Source organism: Meles meles, chromosome 19 (genome assembly GCF_922984935.1).
Source record: "Meles meles chromosome 19, mMelMel3.1 paternal haplotype, whole genome shotgun sequence".
Taxonomy (NCBI): domain Eukaryota; kingdom Metazoa; phylum Chordata; class Mammalia; order Carnivora; family Mustelidae; genus Meles; species Meles meles.
Genome location: NC_060084.1, coordinates 4,694,934 through 4,714,009, shown reverse-complemented (window position 1 = coordinate 4,714,009; position 19,076 = coordinate 4,694,934). Strand labels below are relative to the sequence as shown.

Here is a 19,076-nt window from a genome sequence, read left to right as displayed (position 1 = left end):
CCAAGGTCCTCGCAGGAACCAACAGGCTGTGTCTAGGGACTTCCCAACCTTGACTCCAGCCGTACCAGCGAGCTTGTCCCCTCTGGCCACCTCTGTCCTGCTTCCCTCTCTGGAGGCTGCCCCCACCCACGCCCACGCCCATGCTCCAAAGCTCAGCTCCATCCCCCAAAAAGCCACCACAGCCCCTCCCAGCTGCCCCTTTCACACCTGGACCTACTGAGGCCACATTCGGCACATATCGCCTGGACCTGCTTGTTTGTGTTTTATCCGCAGCCAAGCAATGAGTCCTTTGAAGGTGGGGATTATGCCTTACACTGCTTGTCCCACGGTGTCCTGACCAGAATCAGAATCAGCCTCCCGCTGTTACTGGAAGGGGGGAGTGTAATGGCCTTTACGAAGAAGAGCCTCCCATCTCCTCTCATAGAAACTTCCAGATCAAGACCCCATTTCTAATCCTGTAGTAGGACATTCTTTTCTGCAGGAACGTGTCCTTCACATTATTCTTCTTCCTCCCCTCCCATTCTGCTAGAATTACCTGGGGATTATTTCGCACTCGGTTGGGCTCCCTTTCCTTGTCGCTACCATCTAAAATAGCATCTAGGGGCGCCTGAGTGGCTCAGTGGATTAAAGCTTCGCCTTTGGCTCAGGTCATGATCTCAGGGTCCTGGGATCGAGTCCCGCATCGGGCTCTCTGCTCAGCAGGGACCCTGCTTCTCCCTCTCTCTCTCTCTCTGCCTGCTTCTCTGCCTACTTGTGATCTCTGTCTGTCAAATAAATAAATAAAATCTTTTTAAAAAAATAAATAAAATAACATCTAATGCCTAGTAAAATAACATCTCAGCAAATGTTTGGTAAATTAAGGAAATTCCATATGACCTTCCCAAGCACCCCGTGTTCTGACCCCCTTCCCATAGATTTTGGTTGGCATGCTTAGGATAATACTTACCTCATCACACCTTGAGTACTGGATTTTTGTCTGTTTATCTAGAATATAAATGCCCGAAGGGCAGGGCCTGTGTCGTTCATCATGTCTTAGCAGAGTTACCCGAAACTAGTAGACTCTGGATTCAGGTTTCAGTGGAATCGAGCTGAATGTCACATATTCGCCAGCGTGGGCCTAAAGAGGGTGATTTTTCCAAGTACTCGTGAATGCCATTGGCCGTTTATTTCCTCCGTAACATCGGAAGATGTACGCGGCTCCTGGAAATGTTTTATGTGATTTTGGCGTCCCTCAACCTGAAATCTGTCACTGCGGCTATTCCAACCGCGTATTTCGAAGAGGCGCTGTTTATTTCCTGCATCGCTTCCCCCCCCGCTGACTTTGTCAGCAGCCAGTAAATCTGGGGAAACGAGCTCGACCTGCTCCTTACCAGCAGACCCTGGCCAGGAATGAAAACACAGCAGGCGACGGCCGGGAACATGAATGTTCACATTAGCACCGGGGAGCGAGGCGAAGGGAGGCCTAGAGACACACACACCAGTCAAAAGGACTCGCGCTGCTGCTCGGCAAGATGGGAGAACGACTCCCACCGTCTGCCCTGGGAATCGGGGACATTTTCCAGGGAGATGGATGGGGTGCCTGCTGGATTTATGGACTACCGATCCCCCGTGTTATGTGGCCAGAGTGGGTAAATCAAACCCCAGACAGACAACGACTCGTTCTGCTTCAGATAATGTTTTCACCGATCCCTCTGCAGTATTTATAGACCAGGTGTCAGGTGCGGCTGACCTGGAGAAGAACGTGGTCCCCGAGCAGGTGTCCTGTCATAAGGAGTCTTGCACGGCTCCGCCTGGGCACAGCTCATGAGTAGATACGGGAAGGAATGACATGTATCTTTGCTAGAAACCGCATGTTAAAATTTCTCATTAACAGTACCTTCAACGTTAGACAACAAAGGGCTTCACTGAAAGAGACGGATTTCCTGGACTCCTTCAGCCCAGTTGGTGACCTAGAGCCAGCTGTCACGGGCTCACTCAAACTGGTGGTGTCCACAATGGTCTCTCCTTGTCGGCGGGACGTGTGTTCCAAGACCCTGAGTGGGTGCCTGAAGCCGTAAATGATGCTGAACCCGATAAGGACCGGGTTTTTTCCTCTGCAGACATACCTCTGAGGAAGCTTCACTTCTGAATTAGGCACAGGAAGGGATTAACAAGAATAAGGAAGTAATGGGACAATTAAAACAATATACCATAAGTCATGTGAATCTGTTCTCGCTCTCGCTCTCGCTCTCTCTTGCCCTCGCTCTCTCTTGCCCAAAATATCTTATTGTACTGTCCTCAGCCTCCATGATGAGAGGGAGTGAGGGGAATAAGGGAGGCATCTGATGGGGGCATCAGGCTGCCGGTGAACTTCTGGCCACGTCAGAAGGAAGAACATTTGATTCCGGGTGTGGCTGACGACAGGTAACAGAAACCACAAAAATTGGAACTGGGGGGCGGGGGGATCACTTTCCAACTCTGCACCCCAGGACAGCACGTTGGTAGCTCGGGATCAGCCACAAGAGGAGAGACTGACGAACACCACAAACCTGGAGAACCTGTTGTTAAGCGCTGTAGATACACGACTCTGTGTGGTTCGTTATTTTAGAAGAATGTATCTAGAATCGACTGATTGTTGCCAACCTCTGCTGTGTCGGGCACTGAATTAGTAGCTGGGAGATGACGGTCTGAACAAGACAAGGCCCCCGACCTCAGGGAGCTCCAAGAGTCGGTTCCAAGATGGCCAATAAACAAGGAATCGATAAACAAGAATGTTCCGGACTGTGATAAGTGCTGGGGAGAAAAGAACTGTACTGGTTATTATTGCTGCATAACCCGTTACCCCAAAGCTTAATGACTTCGGACAAGAGGTGTTCAGTATCTCCTAGTTTCTGTGCTCTGGGCATGGCTCAGCTGCGTCGTCCACTGCATGGGCTCTCACAAAACCACAGTCCATGTGTCTGCTCCGAATTTTCAGGGTCACCAGAAGGTTGGCCTGGAAGTGTCCACTCCCAGGCACATTCAGTGGCAAGATGACAGATGACTTCACTGCCTTGGGACTTTTCTTGGAGGCCACACTCAGTTTCTTGCTACACCTTCAAAACACGTTCCAGGGGCACCTAGGTGGCTCAGTGGGTTAAGCCTCTGCCTTCAGCTCAGGTCATGATCTCAGGGTCCCTCGATCGAGTCCCGCATCGGGCTCTCTGCTCAGCGTGGAGTCAGCATCTCTGCTTCTCCCTCTCCCTCTGCCCCTCCGCCTGCTTGGGCTCTCTCTCTCTCTCTCAAATAAATAAATAAATTCTTAAAATAAGAAGACTCTCCAAAGATTCCACTGCAGGGTAACAGCAGCCATCTCTGGAACGCTTACAGACGCCAGCCTCTGTGCTCAGCGCTTGACGTTACCTACTTTTATCCCGCCTTACTCTACAAGTATTTTTATTCCCCCCCTCCCGTTTTACAGGTGAGAAAACTGAGTCAATAGCAAGCTAAGTCACTTGACCAGATGACCCATCCGCCAAGTGCGGGGGCGAGGGGAGACCTTCCTAGGAGCAACTCCAAAGGTCCATTTGTGTGCGGTCAGCTCCCTGTCTTCTGCCTTTGTGGAGCTTTTCTTAAATTAAATATTTTTATTTATCTGAGAGAGCGAGCACAAGCAGGGAGAGTGGCAGGCAGAGGGAGAGGGGGAAGCAGGCTCTCCGCTGAGCAGAGAGCCCAATGTGGGGCTTGAACCCAGGACCCTGGGATCACGACCTGAGCGGAAGGCAGAGGCTTCAACCCACTGAGCTCCCCAGGCGCCCCTCGCTGTACTTTTTGGGGGAGAGATGGGGTTTCACAGAAGTATGAGCTGGCTGCAGTCTTCTCAGAGGAAGAACTTGAGAACACACAACCGCAACTAAGTCCTGTTATCGACGGAGTCCGGCTCCACCCCCAAGCTCAAAAGCCAAAATTTTCAGGCACGTGATGAGGGGGAAGATTTCTGAGATTCTTACCACCAATTAAGGTAAACAAAATTGGAAGGAAAAAAGAAATAGGGGTGGAAATGTCGAAACTGAAGAAAAAGCAGGGGGCCCTGGGGAGAAATCCAGTTGGGACGAAGCGTGGAGAGACACGGGGACAGCGTTCGGGACGAGACAAGAGAGCGACAGGGCGCAGCGTGGGTTAACGGCAAAACTTTTCTCCTTGTAATGTTTATTCGTCGATTCCCCCCCACAGCCACCATGATGCTTGTTATTAGTGATAAATGTTCCGTTAAATGCGTCCTCGTATGGATGTCATCGGGGCCCTGGGAAACACCAAGGGTCTAGTGATTGATCGTGTGCCGTGTTTAATGACATGGCTTGATTCTTGCTTTTTCAAGATGAGATGCTTGGTTTTTTTAAATCAGTGTGATCCGTGAACCCGGCCTATGTCCGCGGAGATGCACCCGAGGCTTCCTCCGGGACACACCAGCTTCCTTCCGTTTCCGGGCTGTCTGTTACCTGGTAGCGAGCAGACACACAGGAGAAAGTAGCAAACACCATACAAAGGGCATGGCTACAGGTTCCAAACCAGGAAAGCAGCTTTTCTCTCCGATCGGTCGATCAAAGAGCTCAAAATAAAATCAGACCAGCCAATGTAATTTTCCCCGTTTTGACGCAGCGTATTTCTTGGTCAGAATAAAATCCTATCTCCTTGAGCGAGAGCTCCCCGAGGTATAAGCTGTTCCCTGAGAATAAATGACTGTGGTGGGGAAATGCCACTGATAGGCTCAGACCTCGGAGATAGAATTTGGTCCGGGGAAACAGTAATGCATCATCATTAACGGTAATGAAAGTAAATCGCCCACCTTGTTGGCTGCGTACCGGCTGGGTGGCGGGGTCAAAAGCACGGTCCTTGCCCTTGAAAACTTTGTCACCCAGGTGGGGAGACGGTGAATGGGCATCCCGGATACAGCCGAACGGGAAACACAGCCTTCGCGTTAGTCAGGGTAGACTGAGCTCTGTAATCCACTTCCCGGAAACCAGCAGGAGGCTTTGTGTGTTGTTTGCGTCACAGTCCAAGGCAGGTGGGCAGAGTGGCTCTGCTCCATGGCCGTTTGGAGATCCAGGCTTCTTCCTTTCTGGGAGATGGAGAACACGGAGGATCATATGGGAGGCTCAGGGACCCTGCCCGTGTCACTTCTGTCCATATCCCACGAGTTCACCTGACAGTCCTTCTGTGTGCCCAGGAGTCCAGAGAAATAGGATTTGGTGAACAAGTAGCACTGGCTTTAGCCCAGGGAACGGAAACCGATTTTGGCTGGCTTCAGTGCCCAAAAGACTCTCCCGAGGAGATCCAGGAGTGTGTCCCAAAACTGAGGCAAGAGTCAGAGCCAGGAGGCAGTAAGGTCCCAGATCGTGGCCACACAGCTCCTGTCTTTCTGTTTAGAGCAGTGCCTTCAGCCTAAGGCAGCCCAAAGGGCTCTTTCTATTGGAGTTGGCCACACCCATGTCCCCAGTGAGCCCTGAATGAGTTGAGAGAAACACAAGAATCAGGTAAGGTCCTTGTCCCGAGAGATAGCAGCTTGGTCTCGAGAGGACGGTGGGGCTTCCAACCCTCCGTTCAGTTCACCCACTGAGCGACAGAACAGCTGGACCGCTGAAGGTCTCGACCCCCAGGGACAGGCCGCCTTCCTCGTGGGCAGAGAGAAGAACCAGGATGGGAAGGTTCGTCTCAAACCATTCAGGAAAGCAAAAGCCTATCTTGGGCTTAGGGGTAACATGGCGAGAGGCAAGCAGGTTTGCCCTGCCTTCTGTCTCCCCAGGGCCTGAGTCCACGTTTCATAGTCCCAGAATCTGATCATCCCAGCTCTGATCAGGGAGTTACATGTGGTCAGTCAACCGTGCGAGGGAGACAAACGTGACACAAGGCCACTGGGACCTATTTATCCGTATCAACGGCCCTTCCTAGAGAACACGGCCGCTGTGGGCTGCTTCGAGTCTTTTCCAGCAGAGAAACAAAAGCAAGTGACCGCTGTGTGGTAGAGAAATGAGCAGGGGTGGGTACACTTGAAGAGAGAGTGACTGCAGGAGCGAGGCCTTTACGGAAGACTTCCTGGAGGAGGCTCCACTGGCGTGGGACGGGGGGCAGGGGTGATTGAAGAAGCCGTTCGAGTGGTGTAAGCGCGAGGGGATCCGGGTGACGTTCTCTCCAAGTCTTTCACCTGTCCCAGGGGGCTCCGTTTATTATCGGTTGTTCGGTTTCAGTTACTGCTGTCATTGTGGAAAGCAATACTGTTGATCACAGCAAAGAAATACCCCCCAAATACTGGTAAGCCAGTGGACTTGTCATCTTAAGAGTTGCTTTTAAGGAAGAAAACTTTGAAGGACCATCCAGTATGGAGGGCTGCGTGAATGGCAGGTTCAGACCATGCGCTCGACAGCCCTGGGACAGCAGTGATAGGACTTAACAATTTGCACAGCCGTGTGAACGGTATCACTTGTTTGAAGATGTGTGCATATGGGCTGTATGTGTGTGTGTGTGTGCACGCACATGTGTAATGTGTGGGAAAAGGAAGGAGACATCAGACCACGCATGGTAACTGCCTCTCGGAGGTGGGGCTGGGGAAAGGTGGAGGTCGATCCTCATTTTCCGCTCTAGAAACAATCGCGTTTTTTCTATTTGCCTAAAACAACTGGGTATTTCTCCAAGAGTAAACACACGTGTTCATAATAGCCTTACATGTGCCAGAAAATTGAGGCTTTGCGAACATCTCATCCCAAACTACACAATTTATCTCCTTAATTGTCTGGTTGATTTTCAGTGTGGTTAATCAATCTATTTCTCATTGCACTCATAAAGTTTTATTTACTTCAGGAGATGGGAATTGCCAGTTCATTTTTAAAAGTTCTTTATAAAATTTGTCCAATTACAAGAGAGTTAAGCCGATGGGTCCTTCCTTTGAGCTATCCTAAGAATTCATACCCATCTCTGTTTAGCCCAACTCCACTTTGGTGCTATTATTCATGGCTGTAGCCATACCCAACCCTGAAACTTCCCTCAGGTCCTTGAAGAAATGACCCTGTATTCCCAGCACCCAGCACACTATTTAGATTAAATACTTAGTAACTTCCAGTTAAATGAATGTAAAACTAATGAAGGAAAAAATTAGAATTAACTTTCTCTGGTCCAAAAACAAAAGTGTTTCTATGGAGGGGAGAAGGAAAAATAATGAATGCACAAGATGATTGGAATGCTGTTGTGAAGAGGCTGTTGTGATATGTAGGATGGTACAATTGCTCTCACACGTTCTTGCAAATAACCAGGTAATTGATCACAGCGTTAGTTGCAGTATTAGTCAAAACTCCCTTGTTGCTACTCATGGAACATTTAATTTAGATGTCTTATGGAAAGGCGAAATTTATTAGCTCCTAGAACTCACAAAATATGAGGGGGAGATTCTGTCTTCAAGGATCATGATTAAATGGCTCGAATAAGGTTGAAAGAACTCCATCTCCTCCTCCGGGTGGTTCCGTACCGTCTCCTCTCTCAGGCTGACTTTCTCTGTGTGCTTGCAAATGGTCATTACCAGCTCCAGATTTGTGTCCACCCACCTCCAAGTCCAAAGGAAAGAGAACTCCTTCTTCCCAAGAGTCCTAAAGGAAATATGTCCCGGAATTTTGAGTTTCAGTCCTGGGTGGCCTGACTTGGATTACGTGCTCATCACAATGTCATGGGAAGGGGAGACTCTGATGGTCTGGGCCTGAGTCATGTGACCATCCCTCTGTCACGGATAGAGTCAACCCTTCCTGAACTCCACCTGGGCTGAGAGTGAGGAAGCAGTGAGCCCCGCCCCCGCCCACCGTCTTCCCCTCCCCCCACCCCACCCCTCTAAGGAGTGATAGCCTGGGTCCAAGGGGAAGAGGGAGGGGTCACTGGGGAAGCAGAGCAACATGTGTCCACTAGTTGGTGCTTGAAGCTGTCCTTTGGGGTGTGTCCATAATAACCTGCACTGCGTGTTGGGGCAAGGTAATGCTGGGAGGAATTCACAGCCGTGTTAGATAGTGATCCCACAACCACGCTCGGCCCCCAGTTGGCGTCACGGGGCAAGATCAGCTGTTCTTTAGGGAGAAGCCATGCCCAGGACCATACACTAAATGTTCTAGCAGGACTGACAGAGAAATTGGTCAGGTCTTCTAGGTAAGCGGTACGGAGATAGGAATAGAAATGACCTATGAACAACGGCGCTTTCCTCCATGTGGATCATACACGGATTTCTTTCAGTAAATACAGCACAGCACTAAATATGTATTTTCCCTTCCCTATGGTTTTCTTAACATTTTCTTTTGTCTAGCTTACTTCATTGGGAGAACATGGTATGTAATATATATAACATATAAAATATGTGTTAATTAATTATGTTATCGGTAAGGCCTCCAGTCAACAGTAGGCTTAGCTTTTTTGGGAAGTCAAGTTATACATGGATTTTCAATAGAACGGGGTTGGGCACCCCTAGCCCCCACATTGTTCAAGGGTCAACTGTAAAGAGCCTTAAAAATGTTTATACTCTTTTACTGACTGCTTGGAATCTAGCATTCAAAAAATAAAGGGTCAAAGTATATCGAAAGCTTCTTGAATAAAGATGTTCATTGCATTGTGATTTGCAATTGTCAAAAATGTTTGGAGACTAGAAATAACCAAAAGTCCTAATAAGATGATGAAGTAAATTATAAAGTATGCATAGCATTATATTTTATGCAACCCTTAAAGAGATGTCAGGAAATGATACTGGCCGATGACATTACATGAGGAAAGTGGCCGTTGAGTTTGCCCTGAGCTCTTCACTATCAGAAAAACTCATATAATTTCTTATTTTTATGATTCAATGCTTCCAAAACCATGTAATGTTTTATTAGAAAAGTAAAAATGTTATACTAGAAATTAGACCTGGCTAGTGGTTTTATGTCCAGAGACACTCGGGGAGGATTTTGAAAATGGGCCCAATTGACTGGTTTCATATGGTCCAGCTGCAGAATTTATGGCAAATAGTAAATCCCACCCAACTTGTGGACTCGAATTAAGCTGATGATTTTCCAACTTGAGCTTGAGAGTAGATGGAACTGAACCGGATACAATTAGAATCACCTAGAACGAGATTTGGTGTTGAACTCTGTTTGCACCCAGCAGTCAGAGAATTGTGGATTTCCATCCCAGTGGAGCTCATTTCACAATCCATACGTGTATCCAATCAGTGTATGTACACCTAAAATTTACCCGGTGTTATATGTCAACTATAATGAAGCTGGGGAGTAGGAAACATTGTGAATAATCCTACCCAAGGCTTGTCTCAGCAACCCACTCCTTTTCTCAAATCTGAGAGTTTAGAGCCTCCCAAACCATACAACAGAACTCCTACTCCTTAAGTTAGTAGTTCAGAAGCTCTTAGTTAAGAAACAACCAATTAAAGGTGTCGTAGGGAGCCAAACAATCTTTAAAAATGCTGGAAAGTTTGGGGGACAGCTAGCATTGAGCTCTTAAAATTTACCATGTAAACTCTTGATTTTAGAAGGAAACTCTAGATCCCCACTGTGTTTTTGTTTTTTGCTCCCCATGGTATTTCTTAATTGTTGGTTTGTTTAAGCAACAGCTTTTGAAACTGTCATACGAGCAAGACGATTTGCGACCGGTAGGACCTTTTATGTTTGTTATTGAAGGTGATTCAACTTGAACTCTGTGAGTGATTAAGAAAGCACTCCAAAAGGGTTTAAGCAAATAAGGAAAATTAATGCCGTATTTAGCTAAAAAGTCCACAGGCAAGATTGGCTTCGGGCAGGGCATGATAAAGTGATCCAGTACAATCGCTGGGAAATGTCTCTTCTTCTCCGGAGTTCAAGTCTCGTTCTGTCACAAGATGGGGCTCCCCACCCAGCCCAGCTGTGGTCCTGAGACAGCTCATTTAGCCCCCAGGCCACATGCGCTCATACCACGGGGACACAGAGCTTCCTTCTCCCGAATGTCAGACACAGGTCCCGAGCCTGGACGCGTCACCGTCCCCCTGGAATGGCAGATACTTACTTGTTTCTTCTCATCAGGGCTCGTCCCAGACGTTGGCAGGGTGGCAGTTGGGGAATGGCAATCCAAGCCAAACCCCACGGGCAAAGAACAGGTGATGAGTAGGTCCCCTAAGGAAAAGTGGGGCGCTGCTTTACCAGAAGAAGAATGGGGGGCTGTTGGCCAAGACAAGCAAACCCGTTCCAGAAGACAAGGTAAAGGCAGGGGTTGTTATGTTTGAGCCTTGGGGTCAGAGCCCCTTGGGTAGTTGTTTTGAGTGTTTAAACACGGAAGAAAAATAGCCGTGAAAGTATTCATGGGTTAAAGTGCATCTTCCAAATTTGACCTAACGTGAGAGACAGATGCCTACCAATGACACGCCAGAAATGCGGTACAAGCAACGCCAAACCTCAGTTGGGATTTTTTTCACCCGTAAAATGAGAACCATACATGCGCCTTAACACCCTTATTGGAAAGATGAAGTACATAACCCAGTACCCCATGCCTGGTTCGCTGGTTGTTCAGTAAAGGGGAGTTCCCAGAGCTGCCGTCTTTGTCCCCGTCTCATCATCACCCTTGACCTCCGTTGTAGATCGTTTGCTGAGGTCACTGTGAAATGACACGAATGGGCGTAAACGTCAGACGTGCACTGTCTCCCCAAAGCCCGGAAATGCGACAGTCTGGAATGTACCGAGTGCCCTTTAAACAAGGACAGAAAACAGATTCCGTCCCCACGACTGTATGAATCGTCACAGTCTCATCTTGGAGAGATGCCAGAGGCACAGTTACGCAGCACAGGTGTAGGCTCTGTGGGTGCGGGATGCCTGCCCCGCTGGGCGAGGGGGTGACCTAGCCCCCGCGACCCCCGCGCCCCAGGTGGCAGCCCAAACCTAAATGCAGTCTTGTCTGCCGTGTTTTTGCTTTACAGACTCTGGAAAATCCCAAGTATGAACTGATCATCGAGGCTCAAGACATGGCAGGACTGGATGTCGGGTTAACAGGCACAGCCACGGCGACCATCATGATCGATGACAAAAATGACCACTCGCCAAAATTCACCAAGAAAGAGGTAAACGCCCACTGCCCGCCGCCCACCGCCGCAGCTGCTCACGGCCGTGGTCGCTGAGCGCTGTCAATCCCGTGCAGACAGCCCCTGCCGGCTGCCGGTTTGCCAACAAAAACCCTCCCCGTGGGAGAGGGGGCGTCTTTTTGCTCTTTTGTACTTTTTCACGTTGGTGTCTTTTGTGTGTACGTAAAGCTGGAAAGAGCGTTGTGAGAACAAAAGCACTGAATCTTGTTAAAGTCCATAAGAAAATAACTTTTAATGCCAAAGTGCCATTTTCCTAGTTTGATCGGTGTTATTTAGCGCTGAGTTATGTGAGGCCCATTGTGATTTTAGCATAACAATAAGTATTTTTTTGCAGCGAGTACAGATTGAGGGGCTAGATGGAACCGCAGCGAGGAGGTAAAGCAGATTTTCTTGGCAATAACAAGGTGGCCCAGGAGCTTATAAATTATCACCAAGTTAGCTTGTCTGGAAGAGCCATTATTTATTCTCGGCTCTTGGGCTTTTATGATTATGGATCATGGTTGCTGGGCCCCATTTATTCCAACGGAGCAATGTTTGGGGCCGGGCTAGGTACACAAAATTACATTCCCTTGCTGAATTTGTGTCCAAACCAGGAAGTTATTTGCGCCGTGCCTCTGATGGAAATACACCAACGCCGTGGTTTCTCTGGGGTGTCAGGGCCTGGGCCAAAGATCTGACACCCCTCTCACTGACCAAGAGCATAGAATGGGTACAGATAGCCTTTGGCATTGGCTGGGACTTTGCTCGTCATCCCTCAGCCCTAAGAGGGCTCTCTTCTGAGATCCTTTGCCTCATTTGACCGTGTCAGGTGGGTTTCAGTAACCAATCGTTACCAGTAAGGGAGCTTACTTTCAGCTCAGAGAATCTAGGTAAGTGCTCCAAGGTCACGGGCAGAGTCGGTGACAGAACTGGGATGGGAACCCAGACCCCAGGGAGCCATGCAGCTAACGGCAATATTATGCTTCCTAAAAGGCTCCTGTCTGGGGTTAGCAGTTGCCCCACACCTCTCTCTCTCTCTCTCTCTCTCTCTCTCTCTTTCTCTCTCTCTCTCTCTCATCCCAGGGCTACTCCAGGTGGCTCAGGAAAGGGCGCTCTGGCTCCCCAGTAGCCCTGCGTGCGTGACACATTCAGGGTGGAAATCTCCCCCTCTCCTCGGGGGGTCTTGGGCACTCTGGATTCCAACCTCCACGTGGCAGAAACCAAAATGGCTAATATGGCTTCATTCTCTCGCTTCCCATGACGTGTTCCTATGACAACTAAAACAGAATGCCCACTGTTCCCGAGGTGCGCAAACTGGTATTCCAAAAAACTAGTTCTGCGACTTACATCATTGCGGGGCAGGGGAAGACTTCAGGGTCAGCTAGATACGGGTGACACGGGGTTGAAGAGAAGAAAGATTTCTTTTACCACAACGCTCCCAGGTACGTTGAAAATGCTTTACTTCTCTAAGAGGGACGTGGATAGTCTGTAGGGTTTTTCAGACTTACGTGGCCCCAGGAATCATTTTTCCCCGGCCACCTCATCTTGTCTCACTGAGCTGGTGTTCCATGGGACATTCGCTGGGGATGCTGGTTTACCTGCCGAATTTCTATATCCAAAGCTATTCCCCCAAAAAAGTACTAAAGGCTTGTTTTCATATTCAATATAGACATTGTAATGAAAATAAAAATTACATAACGCCAATCTAAAATCAGGAGACCTAGCAATGGTACCAGGTGTGGGAGACTAATTAATTCAGTGCAGCCCCGATTTTAGTTCCTGTGGCTCAGGAAACAAGCAGTGTGTGTCTAGTCATGAACGAAATACTGTGAGCAAGAGATTTGTGTTGTTGTTGTTGTTAATACCACTGAGTCCAAGGAAAAATTTAACTCAGATCTTAAGTAAACACTAAGAGACACTGAGTAGCGTCATGGAAAATATATTCACGTGTGGATATCAGCAAAAGCACAGAACTTCTTTTCAAATGGACATTGGACAACGAGCTTGACATTCCCACAGGGCAAAAGTGATGTCTCAACTCCTACTGAGATGTAAGACATCAAGTGAGAGGAACAGGAACTAGCAAGCCCATGACACTGTCCTTCTTAGGTATCGGATGTCCCAAAGTAGTCTTTGTCCAATGTTGGATAAATGAAGTTCACGGTTAGATTTTCTAACAAATTCCTGAAAGGCTGACTTCTTTGTTGTTGAAAAGGGATTCCTACGTTTTGGAAGCCAGACATGCCAGAGGTAGTAGGATACGGAAGGGAAGGGATGGGCTCTGGAACCAGAACTCGATTCAGATCCCACCATGGATGGGATGCATGTTAACCATCTGTCATAGTCTCTTCCCCTGTTGATGGTGCTAACAATAGAGCCTAGCTCGTTAGGTTCTTGTGAAGGTAAAATGAGCTGGTGATGGAAAGCATTAGACAGTGCTGGTCATCTGCTCTTCTCTAGCGTGTTGGTGAAGAGAACAGTGGTCCTGAGGAAGGTGGTGGTGAGGGCAAGGTTGGGATGAAAGCAGTGACGAGGAAGATGGCGGTGACCTAGATGGTGGCGGGGAGCAAAATGGTGGTAAAGTTTCTAAAATGTAAAAGGTCAACCAACATTCTTCATCTAAAGGGGCATCTCTTCCCATGGTTGAAAGGCTGCTGCCTTCCCCTAATGTGATCTATGAACCTGGTCATTTGAGATCAATGGTTCAGACCCTAGAGTTCAAGGGGAAAAGGAATTCTGGAGGAGCGGTGGCAGAATCAGTAAAATGCATCACTGATGCACTGTGAGCAAAAGCAAAACAGGCCAAGAGAAACCTGCTAAGGGGGGAAGGAGGGAGAAGGGAGAAGTCCTGAGGAGAGCTCAGCCGAGTGCAGTGGCCACTGGGATGTGGAAGAGGCAGGGCAATAGGATATACGACCGACGAGCTGCTCGTGATATTGAAGCTGAAATAATGTTTACAGATGGGAGTCGAGGTTTAATCATTCCAGAATGGAAATGGTAGTCATATGCAGTTGAGGATATGAAAATCCTCAAATGAAAAAAAAAAATGTTCTAGAAAAAAAAATTTTCTAGAAAAATCACCTAAGATGTTGTCATATACAGGTTTCTAGATATAGTAAGACATTTCTGAGGAAGTTCATAGGAATATATAGTTGTTTTGTTGGTTTAATTCTTTCTGATGTGATCTTCGATCTGCAGAGATATTGATTTTGTTATCTGTTTGAAAGAGAAGTTATGTGTGGCCACAGATAAGAGCGACTGGAAATAGCACTTTGTTAAAGTAGGTAGAAGTGTGGTTTCTTTCAACGAGAACGTGTAGGTAGACAGTCCCAGGTCAATGTGCTGACACCGTGACATCTCCAGTGTCCCTGATTGCTCTTATCTTGCTTCTCTATCTTCTCCAAGGCTGCCTCATAGTACAATAGGGTCACTGTGGCACCAGCCATCATGCTGCGTCACAGGAAGAAACAGGAAATGAGAAGGGCAAAGAAGGACCTGCCACATAAGTAAATGCCATTTGAAGAGCTTCCCCCAGAAACCCACACGAACTCTGCCTTCATCTCCTTAGTCTCCGTTATCTGTAAGGGAGCCTGAGACATAATTCCACCTTGAGTTGGCATGTTGCCGTCCTCGACAATATAAGGGTTGTTCCTGAGGAAGGAGATATTTTAAAGGTTATTTTTAAAAGTAAATTCTTAGCACAAAGTCAGCTCGTCTGTGTGTTCCATCGTGATTGTTTCCAGGGACTATAAGCTTGCTGAGAGGCAAGGCCACAACTCTCTTGTTCTCCATCCCAATCGCAGTAGGCACTCAATAATTCAGTGTTTGCTGAATGCTTCCAGAAGGTCATCTTAACATTAAGAATGTGTCACCAGATAAGATGAACCAAGGTCATACTTAAGACTGATACATGAATTCGATTTTTGTCATAGACTTTTGCGAATATTTGTGTTGGAAGCTCTTATCTCCCTGTGGAGAATCTGCTTTGAGTTTCCTTACACAAAGATTCTATTAAATGTTAGTTTCAGACATTGAGTTTTTCTTCGTTTCTCCAATCAGTTAATTTTGAGGTTTTACCTTAGTATGGCAATTGGTGATTTAAACTTAATAACTTGGGTTTGGTTTTTTATGGGGGCTTTTGGGGGGGGCAATTTGATGAATTCTAAGGTAAATGTTGCTAGGTTTGAGCTATGACATTACAACATCTGTAATAAAAATGGCATGTAACTGAAAAGGTCCAATCCTCCAGACGGCAGATGAGAGGTCGGTAAACACTGATTTTCATAGAGGGGTGAAGGTAAAGGGCATGAACAGGACGCCGGCAAGCAGAAACTGAGCAACGGGCAGATGCTCGAATTGTGTTACCACGTGGGTGTGGAGGGTCAGTCTCCAAATCCTAAAAGCCAGGGCCTCCAGAAACCTTGATGCCTTGGGAATCTTATTTTTCTGTGGACTATGTGCTGTTCTAATAAAAATATTTTATTAGTTAACTGCCTAATTAACCCTTTACTCTTACACATTTGAAGGCATACTCCATGGTCTCATCCTTGTGTAGTAACTGTGTAATTTCGGTTCTATAGAGAGACAACAAAAAGTCTAGTCTCTCCCCTGGACGGGCTGATAGAAACTTGCTCTGTATGATTGAGATTTTAGAAACGTGTTTTTTCACCTTCACAACGCATTTCATCATTGGAAAACTCCTGTAAATTTAGAGAAGTGTTAAATTTGAGAAAATATCAGGTTTCTCATTCAAGTGCATATCCATCCACACACACACACACACACAAGTATATATGATGTACACAAATATGTAGTTGTACAACTTCAAATGCTTTTGTGTGAGTTGATGACCCTTGTTAACCATGTCACCCATGGGGGTCACCTATGCCCTTGTTTTGAGACCTATTAAGAGTTTTATATTTGCTTTTGGTGATGTTGTCATGGCAGGTTAAATCACGAGATATTTAAGTCTTTACCAATGTGTTCATCATGATTCACTCGTCTTCATTTATTGGTTTATCGGGCAATCAAGGAGCTATTTTATTTCTTGGGTTAGAAATTTGCTTTTTCCTCTTAAGGAACGATCTGATGCAGAATGATGTCAGGATAACATCTATTTATTGCATTCCTTAACTTTGCTACTCTGTTTCACATTCCATTAAGTATTTTTAATAACTTTTTAAAGATATGATTCACGTGCCATAAAGTTCACCCTTTTAAAAGGTAAAATCATTGGCTTTTAGTAGACTCACGAAGTTGTGCACCCATCACTGCTAATTCCAGAACATTCCATCACTCCAAAGAAGCGCCATGCCCATTAACAGTCAGTCCTCGTCCCCACTTCCCCACAACCCGTAACAACGACTAATCTTCCTTTTATTTCTGTGGACTTGCTCGTACTGGACATTTCAAAGAAGTGGAGTCGCGCAGTATGGGGCCTTTTGTAATTTGCTTCTTTCACTATGTGTTCAAGCTTCCTCCCCCTTGTCGCACGCATCAGAATTTCATTCCTTTGTATGGCTGAATAATACTCTGTTCTATGGATTTACAACGTTTTGTTTATCCATTCATCCATTGGTGGATATTTGGGCTGTTTCCTGTTTTTTGGCTGTTGTGAATAATGCTGCCGTGAACCTTCATGTAGACTCCACTAAACTTTTATCTGAATTTTCTCGCAACTCCCTGATAGGCAGAAAGAAAAGGAAGGGACCTACAGTATTGTTCCAAATTAAGAGTTGATAACTGCTTACTTATTTTATCACATCATTCCAAATCATTCCAAAATGTCTTTCTAAATTATAATTAACATGGCTAACTCAAGTTTTATGGCCTTTCTTTAAGTAAACATGTAACTTCCACATAAAAAAGTACACAAATACTGAGTGATTTTATGATTCATAAGTCAAACATGAAACCCAGATCAATAGAACATGGTCGGCAGCTCAAGAACTTCTTAAAATCCCCCTCACTCACCACTGCCTAAATGTGTGTTGCTTGATTCCATGTACTTAGGATCTGTTAACATCTAGTTTAGTTCCACGATGGCTGGAGACCATATTGATATGGTTATAGTCCATTGCTATTTATTGAGACTTGTTTTACAACCAGAATATGATCTGTTTTGATAAATGGCCCAAGTGCACATAAAAGTAATGTGAAATCTATAGTTATTTAACATTTTGTTCAAATCCTCTATATTTTGTTTGTTAATCTTTTTATGCTATCAGTTACTGAAAGGATAGATATGATATCTGTGATTATAGATATCTCTATTTCTCCTGTTAGTTGTATCTAATTTTTTTGGTATATTTGAAACTGTTGTTATTAACTGCTTACAAATTTAAAATTATTATATCTTTATGATGTTTCGATCTTTTATTATTACAAAACTTACTCTCTACCTCTGGAAATGCTTTTTGCTTTAACACTTACCTCATCTGGTATTAGAATAACTTTCTTAAGGTTAGTGTCATCATGCTTCATTTTTTTTCCATTCTTTCTTGTCTCAGGTTTTCTGTAAGATTATGTTAAAGTACCTTTCTTAAAGGCAGAGTATATTTGGGTTTTTATTTATCAGTTCCGATAATCCCATTCTTTTTACTTGGATTATTTTGTCCATTCACATGTAATGCCAAGACCATATAAGTGAGTTTAAGTCTGCCAATTCTAATATTTATATATAACTACATATATAATACATATGATTAGAGAGAGGGAGACTGTCTGTTCTTCTGTTGACTTGTTTCCCAGTTCACCAGTTCTCTCTTCTGCTATGTCTATCTATTATACCCATCTATCAAGCTCTTAATTCCACTTTTTGTACTTTAAATATAATTTCCATGAACTTATTTTATATATTAAAATTCTCTGCTGCAATTTTCTATTTTATCTATTTTTTTATTTTTAAAGATTTTTATTTTATTAATTTATTTGACAGAGAAACAGATCACAAGTAGGCAGAGAGGCAGGCAGAGAGAGAGAGAGAGAGGGAAGCAGGCTCCCTGTTGAGCAGAGAACCCGATGCGGGACTCGATCCCAGGACCCTGGGATCATGACCTGAGCCGAAGGCAGAGGCTTTAACCCACTGAGCCACCCAGGCACCCCCATTTTATCTATTTTTTTAAATGTTTTACTCAGAGATACTTTAAATTCAATGTCTGATAATTCCAGTATCTAGATCACTTCTAAGTCTATTTCTATTTTCAGTATTTTTCACTTCTTTTTTGGTGATGTGTTATGGTCCCTTGGCCTGCCTATAACTTTTTTAAAATGCAATTATGAATAACACATGTGAAATTGTTTTAAAGGGAATTTGGGACTCTGGTTGATGTTCTCTTCCTCAAGAAAGGATTTATTTTTACTTCCTAAAACTAATAAGCGTAGAAAAAGATGACTTTAAATAAGTCTAGGATCGAGTTGGTTTATGGTTGAGTTTCAGTCTCTTCTGGGGGCTAATCTACTTCCTGGTGTTCCTTAGTCCTCAGGTGCAGCGTTTCTGGGGACCTCCCTGAAAGTCTGGTATGTTTACAAGAGCTCTTCTACCTCAGAGACCCTGAATTTCAGTTGTCTGCTCAACCCCACGAGATTGCTGAAAGCTCTGCTTGGCTTCCTGGCCACTTAGCTCGTGCTTCCTGCTCAGATCCTTAGCCTCTTGTCCCTGTGCCATTACAATTTCGAAAATACTGTAAGGGTAAAAGTCCCATACTGGCCTCAGTGGGGTGTCTGGGGGGCTCAGTGGGTTAAAGCCTCTGCCTTTGGCTTGGGTCATGATCCCAGGGTCCTGGGATCGAGCCCTGCATTGGGCTCTCTGCTCGGCAGAGAGCCTGCTTCCTCCTCTCTTTCTGCCCGCCTCTCTGCCTACTTGTGATCTCTGTCAAATAAATAAATAAAATCTTAAAAAAAAAAAAAAGAGAGAGAGAGAGATTGGCCTCAGCAGGCTTCCCTCTCTGCACCATCCTTGACTCTCACGTTCTGGCTGCCTTGGTAGTTCTCCAGTGCTTCCATATAGGTGGGAGTTTTT

At 45.8% G+C, this 19,076-nt stretch overlaps 1 protein-coding gene across 2 annotated transcripts in view; it reads left to right on the top strand.

The window, feature by feature from the left end:
- CDH13 (cadherin 13) overlaps positions 1 to 19,076 on the top strand; it is a 1,016,524-nt gene that overhangs the window by 870,207 nt on the left and 127,241 nt on the right. For both annotated transcript variants that reach the window (XM_045989377.1, XM_045989378.1), the window contains one exon: positions 10,916 to 11,056. In XM_045989377.1, the coding sequence (XP_045845333.1) occupies positions 10,916 to 11,056 (141 nt within the window). The remainder of the gene's footprint in view (positions 1 to 10,915; positions 11,057 to 19,076) is intronic.